Source organism: Nerophis lumbriciformis, linkage group LG11, assembly GCF_033978685.3.
Source record: "Nerophis lumbriciformis linkage group LG11, RoL_Nlum_v2.1, whole genome shotgun sequence".
NCBI classification, from domain to species: domain Eukaryota; kingdom Metazoa; phylum Chordata; class Actinopteri; order Syngnathiformes; family Syngnathidae; genus Nerophis; species Nerophis lumbriciformis.
Genome location: NC_084558.2, coordinates 16833646 through 16857786, shown reverse-complemented (window position 1 = coordinate 16857786; position 24141 = coordinate 16833646). Strand labels below are relative to the sequence as shown.

Sequence of the window (24141 nt, the reverse complement as noted above, 5' to 3'; positions counted from 1 at the left end):
CAGATTCAAGATTGAACTGTTCCATTTGGAATCTTTAATATTTCAAATACATTCCACTCAATTATTCATTAATCGAACCAGTTGGTCACTTAAAAAACGTAAATGTATTTTAAATTTTCAATTATTCTCACAGCGCTCAAATCGGTTCCATGGTGTAATGGTTAGCACTCTGGACTCTGAATCCAGCGATCCGAGTTCAAATCTCGGTGGAACCTGATATTTTTAAAGAAAGTGTCCGGTAACTTTTTTAGTGCTTAATTACTACTACTAATAATTATATATTTAAGTGCTCAATTTGCTTAATCAGTGGATTTAAATGGGCTTGTTTGTTTGTTTCGACTGCATGAGGTCGTCACCGCCTAACGTCATATCAACATGGCGGCCAACATTGTGAGACGCTGTTGTTTTCTGAGCGTTAATCTTCGACCTAGTTTAATAATTCCACAGTCTTTAAAACGTGGCAGTGTTCGAATAAATCAAACGAACAACATTCAACAATCAAACGCTGGCTATGGAACCCGGGAAAAGGACAACGAACTGCTGGTAAATTCAATATATCATCGCTGTTTACTTTACTAAAAGAATGTCACACAAACAGTCAATTTAAAGAAAGAAATAAAGTGGTATATCTTAATGTGGTTTGTGACACACACAATGCTGTGCCAAGCAAACAACAGTGTCATGCTAGTACAAATGACTCAAAACTAATTTCATTATTTTGACCTCTTTTAGGATAACCAAGTGTACATTCCACTGGGTAAATATTCAAAAATGTATCATATGACTTACAAAAATAGTGTGATTCCTTCCTCGTTTGTCGTCATTAACTTTCTTTTCTTCTTAGACCGCCTGACCGTGTCTTACAGCAGGAGTAGTGGCCCTGGTGGTCAGCATGTCAATAAAGGTCTTCAAAAGTTATGATTAAAAAAATAATCAATAGTATTTATTAATGTTGATATACAGTTAACGCTCCCTGTTTATTAAACCCTCAGTCAACACAAAAGCAGAGATCAGATTCAACGTATTAGCAGCGGACTGGATCCCTGAAGATGTACGAATGAAAATCCTGGAAAAGGTTGGTTTCCAATAATGATGTGGTGAAAAATATACATCTGAGATTGAAGTGTATTTATCTGCTTTGTGGTGCAGAACAGAAACCGTATCAACAAAGCTGGGGAATTGCTCGTCACCTCAGAACTGAGCAGGAGCCAGCAGAGAAACGTCAGTGATTGTGTACAGAAGATCTCTACTATTATTGCTGAGGCTAGTAAAAAGCCGCGTGAACCCACACCAGAAGATCTTGCCCTCAGAGCATCAAGGTAACAACAGCTCGTTCTATAAAGCAGTGGTTCTCAAACATTTTTTTTTCACCAAGTGCAACCTCAGAAAACACTTGGCTCTCTAATGACCAACAATAAAATACAGTAGCGTAGTAGGCCTAAGTATTCATTAAAACAGAGCAGAGGTTTTATTTAACGAGTATATTTAATATTTTTAACCACTGTAACATTACACACAATGCACAAACATCATCGACAATGATACTTCTTATACAGTACGTATTTACAGCGTTCTACAGCGTACCACTGAATAGAGCCCACAGTTTGAGAATCACTGCTATACATAGTATTTCCTCATTGAGTGTTACCCCAACTTAAGAGTGTTTTGAGCTATTTGTTGTGCTTTTACATTTTGTCGTCCGTACCATTAGTTGGCCTAGCAAATGTCACAGTGATCCAACCAAAACTGTTTTACTCGCTAGCTTTAGCTTATTGCGAGAGATGGACATACCGCATTTTTCGGACTATAAGTCGCAATTTTTTTCATAGTTTGGCCGGGCTCCAATGCGACTTATATATGTTTTTTTCCTTTTTTATTATGCATTTTTGGCAGGTGCGATTTATACTCCGGTGCGACTTATACTCCGAAAAATACGGTAACTTTGTTTTCCAACTATGGGTAGGAAGAAGGTGAGAGTGAAGGACAGTGCTGAGAAGAAGTGGACAATATTCATTGAAATAAAGAAAGAAATAATCAAAAACATGATGTAGTATCTGAATGGCGGACATTTATCCATGAAAATATGGCAAAGATGCTAATGGTGTGTTTGATGGAGAAACAGCCAGAAGGAAATAACGTAAAAGTCCACTCTCCAAGGTAAATGCTACACACAAGTTGTTAATACACTCTCTTGTATTGTTTTTATACAATATTTTTTATTTTTAAAAGGCATTTTACATGCTACAATTGTGCTATTTTGTGCTGGCTAAGCACCAATTAAATTGATTTAAATTCAGTTTGATGGAGATGTTGATTTGAGATACATGTGTTTTGAGTTAAGAGCTCTTTCACAGAACCAATTAAGCTCTTAAATTGAGGTACTACTGTACATTGTTAACATTTTAGAAATAGCGCCCACTCTCCAGTTATTGCCTGCTTCCAGTTTACAACCTATGCAACATTAAATCATTTACGGTAAATGGGTAAATGATGATAGTTTCTGTCATGTTAAAAAAAAAAAAGTAAAGACTGTAACCGAAAGGAACCATATGTTAATAGGATGTTAGGTGATCAAACCTGACGATCAGTTGGGGCACCATATCTGTAACAGTACAGCTTAGGTCATTCAATGAGGAAATATGCTGATTATATTCCTTATGTCAGTAAATATTTAGCATGGGGACATTTTTTTGCAGGTTGGATAAAAGAAACAAGGAGCGAATCAGACAGAAGAAGATCAATTCAGCTACCAAGCAGAGCAGGCAACTGTAGTTCCATGAACGTTTTAACATCAATAATTTATGTTTTTTCTTTGTAATAAAAATTGTTTTAAAACATTTCTGTGTTAGCAGTGTTTCCGCTGTACAAAAACCGTACACACTCTTATCATTGTTAATAAGCAGTTTAGATTTGATCACTGTTACCAATCACTACTTTTATTCATTAATATTGAATAGGCTCCAGCAACCCCCGCGACCCCAAAAGGGACAAGCGGTAGAAAATGGATGGATGGATGAACCAGTGAAGACTATTCATAACCAAATACAGATTCAAACAGATAACTGTCTTATGCATTTAATATTATGACGTATTCTAAACTATAAACCAAACTAGTAATTATACTTGGAGCTGCTTCAACTAGTAAGTGCCCATTTTGAAATATGTACGAATATTAAGAAGATAATGTGGCAACAAAGTTTTAAAAAAAGCAATTTTCTTGTTGAAATAACCAGTTTGCCCATAATCACTACTAGCATTTTAGATAGAACGACAAGTACAAGCATGTATTCAAAAGTATTAGAGAATACATTTTAACCAAATGCTTCAAAAAATATATACATTTTTAAATGCTTCCTCAAAATAGCAGAGGATGGTTTCGATCCATCGACCTCTGGGTTATGGGCCCAGCACGCTTCCGCTGCGCCACTCTGCTCCCCGAATTTGACGGACGAAAATAAATATTTGAACTACATACATAGTCATCTGGGGGAGTAGTACAAACCATCTCATTTTTACCATTGCGTTGCCATATACATTAATATCAAGTAGAGTTTGGAATTTTTAAAACGAAATAAAAATCTTCTCGTTGGCCTCAAAAGACGACCACGAAGGGACTCGAACCCTCAATCTTCTGATCCGAAGTCAGACGCCTTATCCATTAGGCCACGCGGTCATGTACGTTACACACTTCAATACAGTTTAAACAATTCTTCGATGACAAATGTATCATAGTTTTACGCAGAGGCACGTTAGCAAACAACACGGTAAAGTTCAGTGTACTATTTCAACTGACATTGAAAAATGCACCACATTTGCCTTTTTGCAGTTAGCACTAAACGTTATGTTTTTCAATCATACGTACATACATCGTAATGAATACATATTTAAATGATTTGTATATAAATATATGTGCACGTAATATAAGTTTTTGAAACTACAGATGTTTTGCACCAATACGGCATTCGTCTCAGTATGAGCTATCCGTTATGGAAACACATTTTAAACAGAGATAATATCGATAGTATCGACACCGAGGGCAGTATCATTATAAGTTATAAGTTATCTTTAATGTTTATTGCGTATATGTGTATATAACACATTGCGTGTTTCGATGTCGTTGAGTTATTTTGCACCATTAACTTTAATTTCCATTAAGCAATTGTATGTATAAAAAAAGTAAATTAGGGAACAATTGAATTACTTGTTTAAAAATTATATTGCCCAGTTGCCTTAAATTTTGTATTTTGCAATTGTTTACAAATAAGTTTGTTCATATAAAACTGTTTTGGTGTTGTTTCATTCTGAGGAAAATAATGGTCAGCAAATTAAAAAATAAAAATCATTCAATGAAAGTTTTGTTCACTCTGTGTTGGATTTGTTACACAAACAAATATATAAATTAAAAACAAATAATAATCAAAGTTCAAATTAATAAATAGATATTAATAAGTTGTATATCACCTAATTAGATGACAATGCCTCAATGATCAATACATTCGTATGTACTTTGTAAATCCTTTAGTTTGAGCAGTTTGATACAAGTGTAATATTGAATAATTGGGTAATATTTCATACTTGGAGGGCTCTAATAATGTTAAAAACGGATTTAAAAGGTCGTAAACCGTTTTTTGTGCTCTAACTATGAAACTATTAAATTTATTAATGAACATTCTAGTAAACCGCGACAAATGAGGGACTACCGTACTTCGTATCATATTGATTGATTGATTGAAACTTTTATTAGTAGATTGCACAGTACAGTACATATTCCGTACAATTGACCACTAAATGGTAACACCCGAATAAGTTTTTCAACTTGTTTAAGTCGGGGTCCACGTAAATCAATTCATGGTACAAATATATACTATCAGCATAATACAGTCATCCCACAAGTTAATCATCAGAGTATATACATTGAATTATTTACATTATGTACAATATTTACAATCCGGGGGGTGGGATGAGGAGGGTTTAGTTGATATCAGCACTTCAGTCATCAACAATTGCATCATCAGAGAAATGGACATTGAAACAGTGTACCGGTAGGTCTGATTTGGTAGGATATGTACAGCGAGCAGAGAACATAGTGAGTTCAGAAAACATAAGGATAAGTGTATACATTTGATTATTTACATTTGGTTATTTACAATCCGGGGAGGTGGGATATGGAAGGGGGAGGGTGTTAGTCTATGGTTGAAGTTGACTGGAGGTGTTGTTTTAGTGCGGTTTTGAAGAAGGATAGAGATGCCCTTTCTTTTACACCTGTTGGGAGTGCATTCCATATTGATGTGGCATAGAAGGAGAATGAGTTAAGACCTTTGTTAGATCGGAATCTGGGTTTAACATGGTTAGTGGAGCTCCCCCTAGTGTTGTGGTTGTGGCGGTAATTTACGTTAAGGAAGTAGTTTGACATGTGCTTCGGTATCAGGGGGGTGTAGCGGATTTTATAGACTAGGCTCAGTGCAAGTTGTTTTACTCTGTCCTCCACCCTGAGCCAGCCCACTTTGGAGAAGTGGGTTGGAGTGAGGTGTGATCTGGGGTGGAGGTCTAGAAGTAATCTGACTAGCTTGTTCTGGGATGTTTGGAGTCTAGATTTGAGGGTTTTGGAGGTGCCGGGGTACCAGGAGGTGCATGCGTAATCGAAAAAGGGTTAAACGAGAGTTCCCGCTGGAATCTTCAAGGTGCTTTTATTGACCAGAGAGGAGATTCTGAAGAGAAATCTTGTTCATTGGTTGACCTTTTTGATTACCTTGGTTGCCATTTTATCACAGGAAAGATTAGCCTCTAGAATGGAACCTAGGTAGGTGACCTCATCTTTCCTGGTGATAACAATGTCACCCACTTTTATGGTGAAGTCACTGACTTTTTTTTAGATTGATTTGGGACCCAAATAGGATGGATTCTGTTTTACCTAAGTGTATGGATAGTTTATTGTCAGCGAGCCAGGTGCAAATACTAAGGAGTTCAGCACTGAGGATTTTTCCACCTGTGACTTGTCCTTGTCTGATACCAGCAGGGCCGAGTCATCCGCAAACAGGAACAACTCACAGTTGCATGCTGATGACATGTCATTTACGTATATTAGGAACAGTAAAGGCCCTAATATACTGCCTTGGGGGACTCCACAGCTTACTGAGAGGGCGGGGGGGGGGGGGGGGGGTACACGGTGCCGTTCACCTCTACCATCTGTTTCCTCCCCTCCAAGTAAGATTGCATCCAGCTCGATGAGGTTTTATCAAATCTGATTGCTCTGTGCTTATCTAACAGTATAGCGTGGTTAACGGTGTCAAAGGCCTTCTGAAGATCCAGCATGACTATGCCGCAGTATTAGCCCCCGTCTACCTCATGTTTGATGTGGTCGGTCAGATAGAGAAGGCATGTGTCAGTGGAGTGGTTAGTTCTGAAGCCGGATTGGAATTTGTACATGAGTTTTTAGTGGCAAGGTAACTATCGACCTGTTCATAAACTATGTTTTCCATTACGGTACTTTCGAAATGGAACTGAGAATAGAAGCAGGTCGGTAGTTACCAGGTTCTAATTTGCTTCCTTTTTCAAAAAGCAGAGTTACTCTTTCTATCTTGAAATCTTTGGGTACTTGACCTTGTTTAATTGAGAGGTTAATTATGTGTGTGATGATTGGGGCAACGGTGGTGGCAGAGTCCCTGAGGAATCTGGAGAGAATATTGTCAAGGCCGGTGACCTTGTTTAGGTGGAGCGCGCTCAATTTATTAAGCACCTCGTCAGCTGAGACCATTTCTAATTTGAAATTGTTGTTGATTACTCCTAGCTTTCTGTAGAGGGCTATACCAAAACGACCAGAGTGGTGGGACAGCTTGTTAACTAGAGTTGTAGCTAATCGATACCAAATTGGACAACAATTGCAGTGTAAGGCTTTATTACCAATAGGTTTCACTGAGTGACAAATACATGAATATGGAGCTAATATGACAAGATGTATATAAAATGTAAGTCACAATAATGAATGAATAGAGACCATATTCAAACTTATAGTAAAAAGTAAAGCACTTAACATATGAAAACAGTATGTTAGTAACAAGTTATAACACTGAGGAAAAAATGCAAACACAGAAAAGGTCACTGCACTCAATGCAATGTAGATAATGAGGCATATCCCAAATACAAAATATAAAACAAAAACACAAGTTGGGAAATGTTCTCCCTATAGTGTACTTAAAATGCACTTGATACATCACAGTAATGCACTCATTCTACTGTATGTTGACAGCTTTATGTCTGATGTTATCAGCGAGAAAAAGTTCTATCATTCACTATTTTGCAGAGTAATTAAGGTTATATTGGGAATGTCAAATGTGCCTTTCAACATAGTCATAACATTCACTGTAGCAAAGCGTTATACAGTACATTTACGCAATCAAATAGTGGCATTACATTGTGGTAACAGGTTAGTTAGGTCATCTAGTAAGGCTGCAAGTGTAAGACGAAGATGATAAAATACATTGTTTGAATAAAAGCAAAAAATTGTCAACCCATTGGTTAAAATGCAATTTGTGACAATATTCCACATTAAGGGGCTATAGGCGCTTTAAAGTATAGACAAGCGACATGACGACTCACATGATTTGTGTAAATGATGACTCCATGCCTAGGTATTGTCAAAAATAACAATCTGCAAAGATTGTAACGTTTCTCAAGAGGAGCATCTTTTAGGCATTTAGTGGGACCATCAACCACATTCTTTTCAAAAAGCACTACTTCCACCAACCCGAGCAATAAACTTCACATTATCCATTCAAAGTGGTAATCTCGTTCTAATCCCGCTAGAAAGCGACTTGTGCAAAAGTGAGGTATCAAAGACAGAAAGCGTATTGATATATGAAAACAATAAATTGCTATGAGGATTATTAGCACCTTTACTGGTCAGACAGCATAAAAAAATGAGAAAAAATGTGAATATACTGCATGATTTCAAACAAAACCCTACATGTTTTTTAACTCATCTTTCTTGTCAGTTAGTGTTTCATAATGATAGGATCTCACGGTTTAGATTTAAAATACTTTGCTCTAGTTAAATAAGTCTAAAAGCACAGTAACACAGTAAAGACGGTAAATGATAAGTTCATACAGTACCATCTAAAAGTGAGTACACCCCTTGCATTTTTTTTCACTTATTTTTTATCTTCATGAGACAACAGCGAAGAAAGGATATAGTGGTACCTCAATTTAAGGGTGTTTTGAGATAAGAACTCTGTCTCTGCTAATTGTTATGCTTTAAATTGCAAGAGTTGTTGTAGCAAATGCCAGAGTGAACCCCATAAGAATTGAAACATCTGGTCTTACTCGCTAGCGTTGGCTTGTAGGTAGAGATCGACACAACTTGGTTTTTCCAACCGTGGGAAGGAAGAAAGTGACTGCATGCTGAGAAGTGGATGATATTCAGTGGATTAAAGAAATTAGTTGTCGAAACATGAAAAAAAGTTTGTAGTCAACTTGGCAAAGCAATTTGAGCGTATGACTGCTAGTGTGCGCCATACTGAGGCAGAATGAGTCTAATGCCAATCAAAAATGTAAAATAGTATATGAAGAAGCTGCTGATGGTGTGTTTGATGGTGACACAGCTAGAAGGAAATACCGTAGAAGTAAGCTCTCCAAGGCAAAATATGTACTGTATATTATTATTACATTACTTAATAAAACTACAGTAATTGTTTGTAGAATATTGTATTGTATTGTTTTTATGCAATATTTCCCATCTAAAAGTTAGTTGTTTTTTAAAGGCATGTTACATGTTAAAATTGTGCTCTTTTGGGCGCGGGGGGAGGGGGGCGGGCGGGCAATTAGTTTGATTTGAGATACAAGTGTTTTGAGTTAAGAGCTCCGTCACAGGACCAAAAAAATCTCAAAAATTGAGATACTACTGTACTTTGATGCAATGTAGTCCCTGTACAGTTTGTGTAATAGTGTACATTTACTGTCGCCTCAAAGTACCCCAACACACAGCCATTAATGTCTTAACCACTGGCAACAAAAAGGAGTACATCCCTGAGTGAAAATGTCCAAATTGGGCCCCAACTAGTCATTGCATCTATGTGAGTGGTGGGAGGTACTCTTTTGTGCGGTACTGTATGTTAACCTCCACCATATTTTCATTGTATTTTATTTGTTAGATTGTGCAAAAGCAACGCGATAACTTATGTCGTGGAGTCACGACAATTCTGAATGGAAATGCATATATAGGATTTTTTTTCCCCTTTTCCGTCACTGTAGAACTTTAATGCAAATGATGAGAGTTCTATCGTTGTTTCGTTTTTTGTCAAGAGTAATTTTTATTTTATTTTTGCTATCAGTCTCAAAGCTACCGTTCCCCCTGCTTCAGAATATAAAATGGTAAGGTCATGTCTTTTTATTCCATCTACTGGCCTATTCTGGTCAGCGTGCACACCGCTGATTGCAGTCGGCTGCTCGCTACAATGTGCCAAATAAGTCTTGCAGGCATGTTTGTTGTTGTCTACTGTTTTCTTTTGTTGGTAATATAATGTGTGATCTCGGTGAAAAATGCAGGAAACCTGATGATCTAGCACAGTGCTTCTCAAACTGTGGTACGTGTATATAGTGGTACGTCAAATAATCACTTTATTTAGGTACAGTGTTTATTTTCCTATATTCAAACAAAGTGGCCCCCTTTACATTGCACACCAAATCTGATATTTTTGCCCTCAAGTGACACAGATCTGATTTCTTTTGCCAGTCTAAACGCTCCAAAGTGCTTCAAATGTGATCTTTTCGAATCAGATTAAGGCCATATCAGGAGGTAGTCCAAATCCAATTGAAATCGGATCTTTTTAAATGTGACTCCAGTCTAAACGCAATGTGACCTGAATGTGAACCGTATGTGACTTTTTCGTCAGCTTTGAGAGAGCTACATCATTCGTGAGCGCGAGGAAAGACGCAGCCCCGCCAGCGGAAGTGGATACTTCATCATAACATCCGGTTTCAGTGAGCAAAGTCTATTTAAGATGACCGAATTTTCGGTGCATCACTTGTCAATAGTGCACACATAATAGGCTATATATAATACATAAGTATTATATATAGCCTATTATGTGATTGTTGAAGGACCGTAATTGATGCTGTGGCATATTTGCTTTTATATATATATATATATATATATATATATATATATATATATATATATATATATATATATATATATATATATATATATATTCGTTCATACATTATATTACTTTCATTTATTTTTATGTAAAAAATGAATGATACATACATACATACATATATATATATATATATATATATATACACATATATATATATATATAGTCGAGGTTTCTGTGGTTTATCCGTTATACAGTGCTCAATACCGGAGTAGAGCAGAATATACGTTAGGTCAGGAAAAAACACAAGAGGCTATATCATCCCTACAAGCCTGTTTCGCAGGTTTCTCTGCTCTCCAGGGCAAATGCAAATTATATATATATATATATATATATATATATATATATGCATGTATGTATACATATATATGTATATATATATATATGTATATATATATATATATATATGTATATATATATATATATATATATATATATATTACATACATATATATATATATATATACATACATACATATATATACATACATATATATGTATACATACATGCATATATACATACATATATATATATATATATACATATATATATATATATATATATACATACATACATACATACATACATATATACAGTATATATACACATATACATATATACACACACACATATATATATATATATATACATATACATATACATATACATATACATATATATATGTTTGTTTGTTTCACCCTAAAATCTGTCCTGTCCAGCCAATTTAGTAAAACTTTGGGTAGAATTTTATTAAATGAATAAACCAAAATTCATCAGAGCTGTTTATCTATTTTATAAAGGAATGTAGTCAATCTAGAACTGGCACCCAATGTTATTGAAAAAGTATTCAATTTGAATCGAGATTTGAATCGTTCCCCCAGGAATTGAGTCGTGCCCACAGATGCACAGCCCAAATATGTACGGTGGTGACTTTTATTTTATTTTGTAGTACTCGTTGTGACTTCCTTGTTCATTTACGGAATCCTGTCAACTTCCTTGGTTTTTACTTTATCGAGTGCGCATGCAAGTGACGTCAAGGCCACACACGGGCCACGTTGGGGCCTTTGCGCGTTTACACTGGAGTCTGATGAAGATCACATTTTACTTGCAGTGTGAACAGTCAGCTGGAAAAAAATCTGATTTAGAAAAAAATCAGATTTAGGCCACTTTGGCCTGCAGTGTAAACATAGCCACTGTTACTGTTCATACTGTGTGTAATGTTACAGAGCCAAAAATATTAAATATACCTGTTAAATAAAACTTCTGCCTTGTTTTTAATAGATACTTAGGGCTACTACGCCACTGTATTTTAATGTTGGTGACTATTGTGGTACTTGGTACTTTTTTCTGAGGTGGTACTTTGTGAAACAAAGTTGAGAACCTCTGATCCAGCATATTTCTGCACACTGAACACTAAATGCCATTTAAGACGAAACTATGCAGATTTGTTTTATTTTCGTACTGCTAATACATGCTACTCATATTTCCGTGTAAGACTCTACTTGGCATTTTCTGTACTGCACTTGAGTTGGCTGCTTGGCGACAAATGTTGCACTGCGCGGAACACTGACATTGTACCTAATGTCCTCTAGAGACGCATCACTGCTTACTAGATTTGCCTGATTTGCTGGATTTACTGGGTTTAGCGGCTTTGGTAGCTTTAATGTCCATCTTGGTCTTCTGGATACGGGAGAATATCTCCTTGAAGAGAGCCTTGTACTCTGGAGTGTTCTGTCCCAGGCGCTTATCCACCGCCTCCACCTGCTTGCCGATCATCTCAATGGCCTCCGGCGTCGATGGTGACTGGGTGGGGGATGGGGGAGGGGCGGGGGTGTGACCCACGGCGCAGTCCTTCATGGAAGGGTCTCGGGAGACGGGTCGGGAAGTCTGGACGCCGGCGTGACAGAGGCTCTCCTCGTGGCGGCGGCATTTTCCCAGCAGCTCCTCGTATTTCTCCAATAAAGCGTGATACTGCTCATCCACCTCCCTGAGGATGGACATGCCTCTCTTTCTCACGCTGTTGGCGTGAAGAGCGTAGCTGCCTCTCCTGCGGCCAGATGCATCCCGAGCAACGATGGCGTTGAGTGCGGTGTCACTGCAGCTTTTCCTCACAGGGTTGGACTCGGGGAGAGCTTCCCCGCCCACGCCGCCTCCACCCTCCGCCACCTCCCTCACGCCTCCTCCTGTCTCCGCAACCTCTCCCTCCAGGAAAGTGTCGGTCTCCGGGGTGTTATTGAGCACGGTCTGGGTGAGGGTGACGCCGTCATCTTCGTTTCCGAGGAGGAAAGTTCTGCCGCGGCGTAGCTGCTGTAGCTCCTGCAGCTCCACCTCCAACTCTCTCACCCTGGCCTGACAGCTCTCAGCATCCTGGGGGGAAAACAATCACACTGAAGTGTTGCATTTATGAACGACATTAGCAATAGCGTTCTGCAGTCACCTGCACACGTGTTTGCAGACGCGAGAAATCTGCAAGGAGCAGGTTGCACTCCTTCTCCACACCCTCTCGACGCCCCTTCTCGGACCGGATGGCTGCTCGTAGAGCTGACACCGCCTCCCTAAGGTGCTGGTTCTCCTCTTCAAATGGCTGACGCTTCGCCTCCACAGAGAAGCTTTCAGCCCTGCCCACCACAAACTCGTCCTCGTACCTTTTACAAACATGTCACAAATGAAACAACAGCAATCGGACAAAGTTGAAGCAAGATTAAAGTCCGTGCCTCAAAGACTGCAAGATGTTAAATAGCCATAGGTGGTGTTGTTTTTCATGATTCCATACATTTTTTCTTAAGTGATTCCATAATATTTGGACTCTGATGGATCTAAAAATGAAACTGTAACTGACTACCACTATGTATATTCTTAATTCATTTGAGTGTTTCTTAAAGCCAGAAAGTTGCCATTTAAAATGACTATAGTTTTGTGTCATGTCTATTATCTAGTGATATGCAATGCCAGCGATACACCTAATGTGCCTGGTAAAACTTCAAAAATTGTGTATTTTAAGTGCTGCTGCTTCACCACTTTATTCATAATTTTTGCACCTAAACTTTTTTCCATGACTTTAGCTCATTACTTTTTCTTTTTGATCTATGAGCCTCCCCGTGACTGCCTGGGTTCCCTCCGGGTACTCCGGCTTCCTCCCACCTCCAAACACATGCACCTGGGGATAGGTTGATTGGCAACACTAAATTGGCCCTAGTGTGTGAATGTGAGTGTGAATGTTGTCTGTCTATCTGTGTTGGCCCTGCGATGAGATGGCGACTTGTCCAGGGTGTACCCCGCCTTCCGCCCGATTGTAGCTGAGATAGGCTCCAGCACCCCCCGCGACCCCGAAGGGAATAAGCGGTAGAAAATGGATGGATGGATGGATGGAGCCTAATGTTACTACCATCATAACATGGTGAAATGTGGCCCTCAATTTAGTAATTGAGGGCCTTCTTCTCTTTGTTTGAGACTAAACCATGTATAAAGACAGTATAGACCATAGGCGCCGATCCCGTGGGTGCTTCGGGGCCCGAGCACCCACGGACAATGCCGAGCACCCACGTGGGATTGATGGCAACATTCAATCTTTAAAATAATTTCTGAAAAATTAATCTTGTTGTCGTTAATTTTGTGACGAGTTTGGTCCGTTTTATAAAATAATAAAGCCACAAATCCATCCATCCATACATCCATCTTCTTCCGCTTATCCGAGGTCGGGTCGCGGGGGCAGCAGCCTAAGCAGGGAAGCCCAGACTTCCCTCTCCCCAGCCACTTCGTCCAGCTCTTCCTGTGGGACCCCGAGGCGTTCCCAGGCCAGCCGGGAGACATAGTCTTCCCAACGTGTCCTGGGTCTTCCCCGCGGCCTCCTACCGGTCGGACGTGCCCTAAACACCTCCCTAGGGAGGCGTTCGGGTGGCATCCTGACCAGATGCCCGAACCACCTCATCTGGCTCCTCTCGATGTGGAGGAGCAGCGGCTTTACTTTGAGCTCCCCCCGGATGGCAGAGCTTCTCACCCTATCTCTAAGGGAGAGCCCTGCCACCCGGCGGAGGAAACTCATTTCGGCCGCTTGTACCCGTGATCGTGTCCTTTCGGTCATAACCCAAAGCTCATGACCATAGGTGAGGATGGGAACGTAGATCGACCGGTAAATTGAGAGCTTTGCCTTCCGGCTCAGCTCCTTCTTCACCACAACGGATCGATACAGCGTCCGCATTACTGAAGACGCCGCACCGATCTGCCTGTCGATCTCACGATCCACTCTTCCCTCACTCCTGAACAAGACTCCGAGGTACTTAAACTCCTCCACTTGGGGAAAGATCTCCTCCCCAACCCGGAGATGGCACTCCACCCTTTTCCGGGCGAGAACCATGGACTCGGACTTGGAGGTGCTGATTCTCATCCCAGTCGCTTCACACTCGGCTGCGAACCGATCCAGTGAGAGCTGAAGATCCTGGCCAGATGAAGCCATCAGGACCACATCATCTGCAAAAAGCAGAGACCTAATCCTGCAGCCACCAAACCAGATCCCCTCAACGCCTTGACTGCGCCTAGAAATTCTGTCCATAAAAGTTATGAACAGAATCGGTGACAAAGGGCAGCCTTGGCGGAGTCCAACCCTCACTGGAAACGTGTCCGACTTACTGCCGGCAAAGCCACAAATCATATGGGATAATCACTTCGCTGAACGTCTATTTTTTTTTTTAAACATGTGTGAATGTGAGTGTGAATGTTGTCTGTCTATCTGTGTTGGCCCTGTGATGAGGTGGCGACTTGTCCAGGGTGTACCCCGCCTTCCGCCCGATTGTAGCTGAGATAGGCTCCAGCGCCCCCCGCGACCCCGAAGGGAATAAACGGTAGAAAATGGATGGATGGATGGACACCGAGCACCCACTGACAGAAATGTAGATCGTCGCCTATGGTATGGACAACTCGGTTTCAGAGTTGTTCCCAAACAAGGCGCCTTGTAGTCACGTGAGGAGCTTTTGACCAATCATATAAGAGATCGTCTGGCCATATTCTCTGTGGTTGGTCAAAAGCTCCTCACGTGACTATAGGGTGCCATGTTTGGGACCAACTTTGAAACTGAGTTGTCCATACTCTCCCTATAGCAGTGGTTCTCAAACTTTTTTTGTCATCCCCCACTTTGGACAAGGGGGAGTTTTCAAGCCCCACCTGCCCCCATCGCCCCAACAGAGCGCTAATGCCAAGCTTTAACATTTTCAAATTTATTGAACATCAAGTTGTATACATTCAAACTCAATAACATAAAATAACATCAAGTTCAATGATAAATAAAATAACTGTGCAGCTGTGGTACAACTTGCATCAAGTTCAATAATAAATAAAATAACTTCCATCAAGTTCAATAATAAATAAAACAAAAGTGTTATAACTTGTATCAAGTTCAATAATAAATCAAAAAAAGTGTTATAACTTGCATCACGTTCAATAATAAATCAAAAAAAGTGTTATAACTTGCATCACGTTTAATAATAAATCAAAAAAAGTGTTATAACTTGCATCAAGTTCAATAATAAATAAAACAAGTGTTGTAACTTGCATCAAGTTCAATAATAAATAAAAAAAAGTGTTATAACTAGCATCACGTTCAATAATAAATCAAAAAAAGTGTTATAACTTGCATCAAGTTCAATAATAAATAAAACAAAAGTGTTATAAGTTGCATCAAGTTCAATAATAAATAAAACAAAAGTGTTATAACTTGCATCAAGTTCAATAATAAATAAAAAAAAAGTGTTATAACTAGCATCACGTTCAATAATAAATCAAAAAAAGTGTTATAACTTGCATCAAGTTCAATAATAAATAAAAAAAAGTGTTATAACTAGCATCACGTTCAATAATAAATCAAAAAAAGTGTTATAACTTGCATCAAGTTCAATAATAAATAAAACAAAAGTGTTATAACTTGCATCAAGTTCAATAATAAATAAAAAAAGTGTTATAACTAGCATCACGTTCAATAATAAATCAAAAAAAGTGTTATAACTTGCATCAAGTTCAATAATAAATAAAACAAAAGTGTTATAACTTGCATCAAGTTCAATAATAAATAAAACAAAAGTGTTATAACTTGCATCAAGTTCAATAATAAATCAAAAAAAGTGTTATAACTTGCATCAAGTTCAATAATAAATCAAATAACTTGCATCAAGTTCAATAATAAATACAATAAAAGTGCCACTTTGCAATGTTTGCAAAAAAAAGGAGGAGCTATGCATTTGGCAAGACAGGGCAAGTGACAGCACTTTCCCCCAGGAGAGCCACCTTGCTTCACTGTGAAACAGCACGGCTGTATGATCAGCTCCTATTTCCCCAAACAGTGCAGAGAACAGTCGCACTTTCGGTGGTCGTGTTTTGATCAAATTTACCGCGCTCACAACATCTGTTAAAACCTCATTGAGTTCGTGGCTGAGCTGCCTTGACGCTAGTGCTTCCCGATGAATGAATCCAGTGTGTGCCCGTCACATTTTTGTTTCTCTGCAGGCGCTGGCTCTGGCTCGACGACCTTTGAGGTGCGAGTCACAAATGTATATATTTGTGTAATTGTGATCCACACATTAGCCTGCTACCCATCCGCGCGAAAGTTTGTTCCGCTTAGCCCCGCCCCCATTAGTTACTGTTGCTATGTCTGTCAAACTTTCGCTCGTACCGAGAAATATAAAGCCTACAGTAAAAATAAGTACCAGTAATTTCCATTTATTTATATAGCAGATTTCACAGACAGAATCACAAAGTGATTTACAGCGTGTATAGAAAATGAAAGCATAGTAAAAAAAAATATCTAAGAATATAATAATTTAAAAAAAAATGTAAAGTGAAATTTCCTCCCGTTCCTCGCGCCCCACCTGTCATGTCTCTATTCCCCACCACCAGTGGGGCGCGCCCCACACTTTGAGAAACACTGCCCTATAGACGGCTCTGGTTTGAGATTGTCATTACTGCCACTAGTGGTGGGAAAGTGCATTGCAACTGAGTATCGCTGCAGCCCATACGGACCACTGCTGAGAAGCAGATTTTTTTAGGGGGCACCATTGTTTAGAAACACTGATTTAGACAAGATCGCAATGATTTAGTTACTTTACACTTTTAATTACATATAGTATCTCAAATAACTACAGTACATCACTACTGTCATCTGCTTTTCCTCTACATAATGTAGAAACTGAATGAACATACTTCAAATCTTGTAATTACATATTTGTTGTGGTCTTTCTTGAACTATTTGGAAAAAAAGATAGGTTTTTATTTATATTTATAAAGGATTTTGGAATTGTTGCTATTTTTAGAATATTTAAAAAAAATCTCACGTACCCCTTGGCATACCTTCAAGTACCCCCAGGGGTACGCGTACCCCCATTTGAGAACCACTGGTCTAGACCACAAGGAAGTGTTTTAAATGTAGGTTGAAATCATCATAGGTCCCCTTTAAGAAGCAATTACATTCTGTATCATATGTGAAGTGTGCAATTATACAACATTGTGTCTTGTCAAAGTATCTTCCTGCTGGAAAATGTTGAGGGAATTGACTCAAAACCTAACCCCGCCTACTGCAATCAAGGCTGCAGCACTCTTTGCCTCCTGTTGGTGTAACGCCATAAAATCCCCTTCCATTTTAGTTACTGTAAAAAAACTAGTTATTTACAATTTGATATTGGTTAATATGCAAGAGAGTGAATGCAGAACCGCGAATAAGTGGGATCTACTGCACATTTTTTTAAATGAGCTTCCTTTTTTTTTTTTTTTTTAACAGGTACTAGAAATGACGGCAAATAATTTGAACTTTGAACGAAGAATGTGGATTCTACATTTGGCTTACTTCTACGCCCTATCTGTGGATTTTGTTGGTCCATAGGTAGCTAGCAGACTACTTTGTGGTTCATGGTGCATATTAGAATATTATTCTTGTTTGTGGAAAATGGAAATACATTCCTGTATCGCCACAAAAATGTATTTCTGTTTTCCAGCCCATGCTCCTATCACCTACAAAGCTTTGTAAACAAAATCTGTTTGTGTCAGTCCAACGATCCACAGTTTCACTATAGGCAAGACTCAGGACCTGAGCATTGTTTTTTGGATGATGACTGATTGCTTTCATAGACAAATGCTTGTGTTCCTTTCCTTTATTCCCTCCTCACCAGACAACCATACCTGGGTGCTGTGCAAAGTTCCCTCAGACAAGGAAAGGAGTGGATGGTCTTGCGTCGTTCCCTCTTCTCCCTCTTGACTCTGAGTTTTTCCATGGAGCGAAGCTGGTCCACCTGTCCTGAGAGGGACTCCACCTGATTCTGCAAAGTCTCAATGGTCCCTGTTAACCTGATGAAAAAAAGACTCTCGATAAAAGGAGAATGACAAAGGAATTGAATGAGAGTTGATGCTTTACCTTTCTATCTTTTGCTGGGAGTCCTTGCTGTTGATCACGAGTGTTTGGTTGGTTCGTTCAAGCTCTCTTGCAGTACCGTCCAGCTGCTCGTACACTTTGGCATGCTGCTCGTTCATGTCCCGAAGGACCTCTAACTGCTTTGACAGGTACTGTGTGATATACAACATAGACTACAATAAAAGGCAGGGAGGGGGCCACATTTACAGAAAGCTAAGGACCAGCAAACCAGACTTTTCCCTTCTCTATAGGGCTCGAAAGGGCATTTCATTTCACAACTAATTGTGGGTGCTGGGTAGCCATTTTTGCTGGACAAAGTTTTTGTTTACAAGGCTGTACTCAACCAGTGGTATTGTGAGAGAAAGCAGTCTGTTGCTTTCTCTGGAATTAAGAAAAATTAAGAAAAAAATCAAGGGACTGTACCGGAATTAGTTGGACCCTGTTCCAAAGGCTCGCCACCTTAAAAAATAAGTTTTATTTGTGGAATTGATCCATATGAGCACGTCTAATAAACGAGATTTGAGCAAGCTGCCGAACGTGTCCTGTATCTCAGTCAATTTTATAGAGGGCAAACATTTCGGAATGCCAAGTTGGACAAACCAACTTTGGCTGCGTGAAAGACCTCGGAATTTTACATCAGAAAGAGAAAACTGTCGTCCCTTCAGAAATAAGTCAACAGTGATGTTACCTGGGGAAATTTGTTTCAAATAAAAATATATTTCAAGTCTGAAATACACTGTGCATTAATGTGGGGAATATTTAAAGGACAGTTATTAATCTGTGAATAGGGGTATTGTTTTTTCCCCAAATACTGTACATTGTTCGTAACCCGCAGATAGCTTAGCTTCGCTTGGCTAACGCCAACATCCTACTAAATGATACGTGTGCAACAGAGTAAAACAGGCTTTGATTCCAATTCACCAGTGTGAAAATGCCGTGAACATGTACCTGGTGATGGCTGAACACTAATCAGAGGCAGGTGAAACTAATCAGCACCCATAGAAACCAAAACACAAACACAGGGGTGCTGAAAACAGAACTGAGATAGTCAAACTAACAGAACAAAACATAATCCGGGCAACGGATCATAAGAGCTTTAAGTTTTTAGAGAAAAAGCACTATCCATCCATCCATCCATTTTCTACCGCTTATTCCCTTTGGGGTCACGGGGGGCGCTGGAGCCTATCTCAGCTACAATCGGGCGGAAGGCGGGGTACACCCTGGGCAAGTCGCCACCTCATCGCAGGGCCAACACAGATAGACAGACAACATTCACACTCACATCCACACACTAGGGCCAATTTAGTGTTGCCAATCAACTTATCCCCAGGTGCATGTCTTTGGAGGTGGGAGGAAGCCGGAGTACCCGGAGGGAACCCACGCAGTCACGGGGAGGACATGCAAACTCCACACAGAAAGATCCCGAGCCCGGGATTGAACCCAAGACTACTCAGGACCTTTGTATTGTGAGGCAGATGCACTAACCCCTCTGCCACCGTGAAAAGCACTATATAAATATAATTCATATAAAAAAAAATATGTTTGGAAAAAAATCTAATAAAACAGCCTCATATGATAAGGCACCGTGCTATGACTACCTCTCCTACCTCAATTTCTTGCACTTGTTCTTCATTAGTGATGTACATCTGCTGCAGGGAGTCCTCCAGCTCCTTGTTCCTTTCCAGCAAAGTCTTTCCAAGCTCTGCAGCCAGGTGGAGGTCTACACAGGAGAAGGATTAAGGAGGCATGAATGCATAATGTACACATAGAGCAGAGAAGGAGGACTAATGAGCACAAGCAAGGAATGAATGGGGATAGAAAGAAGGGCAAGGTGAGAACGATCATTGAACGATTGGTCAGCATTAGGGATGGGAAGATTAATTGGCTTGCATCTAACCGCGAACATGCGCATGGGACAAACGAATGCATCGGTTGAGCAACTTTAAATTGCTGCAGTTTAATCGGATTCAACTTGTCCATCTATCCGACTATTTCCTACCGCTTGTCCCTCTCAGCATTGCAGGGGTGACCGGAGCCTATCCCAGCTGCATTCAGGCGAAAGGCGGGGTACACAGAATGTTTAGCAGGCTAAATAACACACTTTTTTAATAAATAGGGAAGGTTAAAACATTGTCAAGCAGAGTTATAAATACCATTAACTTGTACACAATATAATGTACAGAATATCAAAATCATTTATTCAGATAGAAATATCACAGATTACATTACCAAACAGCTTTGACAATCAAACCAGGATTTTAACGATCCAAATTTTATGTTACTAATGTACTAAAATGGTATTTAAACATGGAAGTGAGGCCCTTCCTCTGAATGCAAACGCTCCTAATGTAGGAATCCAAATTCTTTAATCCTACAAAATCTGGCAAGACATTAACGCACTGCAGGTACATTTTGTCATTAAAAGCGTATTTTTGTCCATTTTGTGTTGTGCTATTTTAAAAAGCATTATGTTTAAAAAAATATTTCACAAAAGCAAACTAATTGCCCAGTCATGGTATTAAAAACTTGAACAGTGTCTGTCTAGGATACACTTATCAATGATGAAAAATTATATCTATCCGCGAATAATTTTAAGGTTAACTAAGAACAAACTCTAATCGCGATTAAAAATTTTAATCGTTTGAAAGCCTTCCACACAAACCTTAAGTAGATTAGGCTTCATAGGTTTTACAAGAGAAACAGGCATCTTCATAAAGCTAACACTATTTTCCAAACGTACCAGGCAGCTGTCAAATACACTGAATTGATGCATGTTTTGTACTAAAATAAATTAATGTGAAAAATGTTTGAAAAATATATTTTTGTCGTGCATAATAATAACTCCAACCAGGGATTAAACCAGTAGGGGACACAGGGTTTCGGGAAATTTGACAATTTAAAAATAAATGTTATATATTTATCAGTGACAGAACAGGAAGGGCCTAGGGATATTTTGCAGTAAAATTTCATATGAAGGGCCCTGTCATTCATTCATTTACATTGGACATATGCTTCTTCACGCAAAACGGGGCTCTAGGAATCGCGGGCCCATACGCACAGCGCGAAATATATAGTGAGTGGTGGCCGTGGCCCTAAGTATAAAATTATATTACACAATATAATATAATATAAAATTATAGTATATAATCAAATTTAATACAATATAACATGATATACTATACTATAGTATACTATACCATACTATAATAAAATATAATACAATATATTATAATGTAATGTAACTTTTGGAAATTTCATATCCAAAAAATTTGATAATTACTGCCATAGCTAATATTATGATGTTCTTCCTTAGACAGACAAGTTAAGCTGGTTTTAGCCAAGTAGTTCATTCAATGTTGCCTCACTTTCCCAAGTAATTGATCAATCATTGATTCAACAGAATGCTCATTCCTATTGGGGACTCAAAATAGTATTTCTTAAAGGGCAACTGCACTTTTTTGGAATGTTGCCTATGTTTTACAATCCTAATGAGAGACAAGAAGACAAAAGATTTTTTGCACTCTAATTTGTAAAAATCAGCTCGTTCTTATACTCGTTCTTATACTTTCTGATCCACTACTTGCTGTACATATCCTACCAAGTCAGACCTACACTGTTCCAATGTCCATTTCTCTGATGATGCAATTGTTGATGACTGAAGTGTTGATATCAACCAAACCTAACCCCCCTGCCCCCGTCCATATCCCACACCCTGGATTGTAAATAATGTAAATAATTCTATGTATATACTCTGAAGATTATCTTGTGTGATGACTGTATTATGAAAATAGTATATATCTGTCTCATGAATCAATTTAAGCGGACCCTGACTTAAACAAGTTGAAAAACTTATTCGGGTGTTACCATTTAGTGGTCAATTGCACGAAATATGTACTTCACTGTGCAATCTACCAATAAAAGTTTCAATCAATCAATCAACCAAAAAAAAGGCTGGCAATGCAGCTAGTGGGAGCAATTCACTCTGCCTCTAAATCACTTTAAAAATGCATCGAAAAATAGCAAACAATACTTCATTTACGTTCCGTTACCTGTATGATAACCAAACTGTAGCGACATTGTTATTGTAAGAGAAAACACTGAGAAACTATTTTTCTAGCGTAGCAAGACATCATCTTTGGGCAACATGCTAAAGCATTAGCACTAGCTTTTGCATCAGCAGCTGGATAGCTGTTGAGTTTGTAATGCGCAAGACAATGGGATATGGACCCCAATCTGTACTGACTGAAAAACCTGGACAATCATATTACAGTATGTGTAAAGTATTAGCCTACATTCCATGTTTTGTTTGTACACAAGTAGCTCAACGGTGAATGTAGTTAGTTATAACAACATGCATGAAGTGCTGCATGTCATAATAAATATATAGTGACTCACTCGATGGACATGGTCCAGCTGGCTGGGAAAGTTTTTTCAAGTTGACTTTGGGTAAGTACGCCATATACGTCCACATAGCTTGGATTCAAGCTCCACATTTACAGCGTCAAAGTCACGCCGATCTCAATCTATCGGCTTCAGTCTGCTCCAACGTTTCACCCTCTTTTTGTGCTCGCTTCTAGAACCAGCAGTTCATCCTCTGTATATTCAGGTTCAAAAAGATAAGGTTGTGCATCCTCATTTGTTCAAAAACAGTCATCTTTGTTGTCTGTTACGAAGTCTGTCATGATTAGAACACACTCGCGCTTGTTTCCGGAAGTAGAAACACACATTTGTTGCCGGAAGTCGGAAGTGCGCTGCTATGGAAACGGAAATAAATACGCAGAGAACAGAAGTTCCGGTAATGATTGAAATTACCAAAATACTGTAAATATTGTACATATTGCATATTGTTATGAACATGTCTGTTACTACACTATATATATATATATATGTCTTAATAAGGTTATCCAAAAAAAATCTCCTGACGATTGAGGGTACCCCCCCTCATGAAACAGGCCTGTAGAGATGAAATAGTCTTGATTTTTTTTTCCCACACATACATATATATATATATATATATATATATATCCATCCATTTTCTACCGCTTATTCCCTTTTGGGGTCGCGGGGGGCGCTGGAGCCTATCTCAGCTACAATCGAGCGGAAGGCGGGGTACACCCTGGACAAGTCGCCACCTCATCGCAGGGCCAACACAGATAGACAGACAACATTCACACTCACACACTAGGGCCTATTTAGTGTTGCTAATCAACCTATCCCCAGGTGCATGTTTTTGGAAGTGGGAGGAAGCCGGAGTACCCGGAGGGAACCCACGCAGCCACGGGGAGAACATGCAAACCCCACACAGAAAGATCCCGAGCCCGGGATTGAACCCAAGACTACTCAGGACCTTCGTATTGTGAGGCAGATGCACTAACCCCTCTTCCACCGTGCTGCCATATATATATATATATATATATATATATATATATATATATATATATATACATATATATATATATATACATATATATATATATATATATATATATATATATATATATATATATATATATATATATATACATATATATATATATATATATATATATATATATATATTGTGGTACCTGATTCTCACCAAGACACAGGATTGGTTTTGC

The 24141-nt window shown here is 39.0% G+C and overlaps 2 protein-coding genes and 2 non-coding genes across 5 annotated transcripts in view; 2 read left to right on the top strand and 2 right to left on the bottom strand.

Moving 5' to 3' along the window:
* Positions 1-143: 143 nt before the first annotated feature.
* trnaq-cug (transfer RNA glutamine (anticodon CUG)) lies at positions 144-215 on the top strand. The gene has a single exon. It is a non-coding gene; the product is annotated as a tRNA-Gln (tRNA).
* mrpl58 (mitochondrial ribosomal protein L58) lies at positions 178-2838 on the top strand. The gene is made up of 6 exons (XM_061966136.1): positions 178-543; positions 733-757; positions 845-904; positions 993-1075; positions 1150-1319; positions 2697-2838. The coding sequence occupies exons 1-6, from the start codon at positions 376-378 to the stop codon at positions 2770-2772; spliced, it is 582 nt and encodes a 193-aa protein (XP_061822120.1). The 5' UTR covers positions 178-375; the 3' UTR covers positions 2773-2838.
* Positions 2839-3600: 762 nt separating this feature from the next.
* On the bottom strand, positions 3601-3673 carry trnar-ucg (transfer RNA arginine (anticodon UCG)). The gene has a single exon. It is a non-coding gene; the product is annotated as a tRNA-Arg (tRNA).
* A 7139-nt stretch (positions 3674-10812) lies between these two features.
* Positions 10813-24141, bottom strand: part of LOC133610685 (cerebellar degeneration-related protein 2-like) — a 34902-nt gene continuing 21573 nt past the window's right edge. Inside the window, exons 2-6 of one of the 2 annotated variants that reach the window (XM_061967197.2) lie at positions 20149-20261; positions 18545-18693; positions 18313-18477; positions 12593-12800; positions 10813-12522 (exon numbers count right to left, since the gene is read on the bottom strand). In XM_061967197.2, the coding sequence (XP_061823181.1) occupies positions 11755-12522; positions 12593-12800; positions 18313-18477; positions 18545-18693; positions 20149-20261 (1403 nt within the window). In that variant the 3' untranslated portion in view covers positions 10813-11754. The remainder of the gene's footprint in view (positions 12523-12592; positions 12801-18312; positions 18478-18544; positions 18694-20148; positions 20262-24141) is intronic. The other variant, XM_061967196.2, reaches the window with a different exon arrangement.

Bases quoted from the DNA above. Each gene is read 5' to 3' on its own strand.
- mrpl58 (XM_061966136.1), top strand. From the start codon at position 376: ATGGCGGCCAACATTGTGAGACGCTGTTGTTTTCTGAGCGTTAATCTT. The intron at 544-732 runs GTAAATTCAATA...GACCTCTTTTAG, and splicing joins AAAAGGACAACGAACTGCTG to GATAACCAAGTGTACATTCC. The intron at 1,076-1,149 runs GTTGGTTTCCAA...TTTGTGGTGCAG, and splicing joins GAATGAAAATCCTGGAAAAG to AACAGAAACCGTATCAACAA.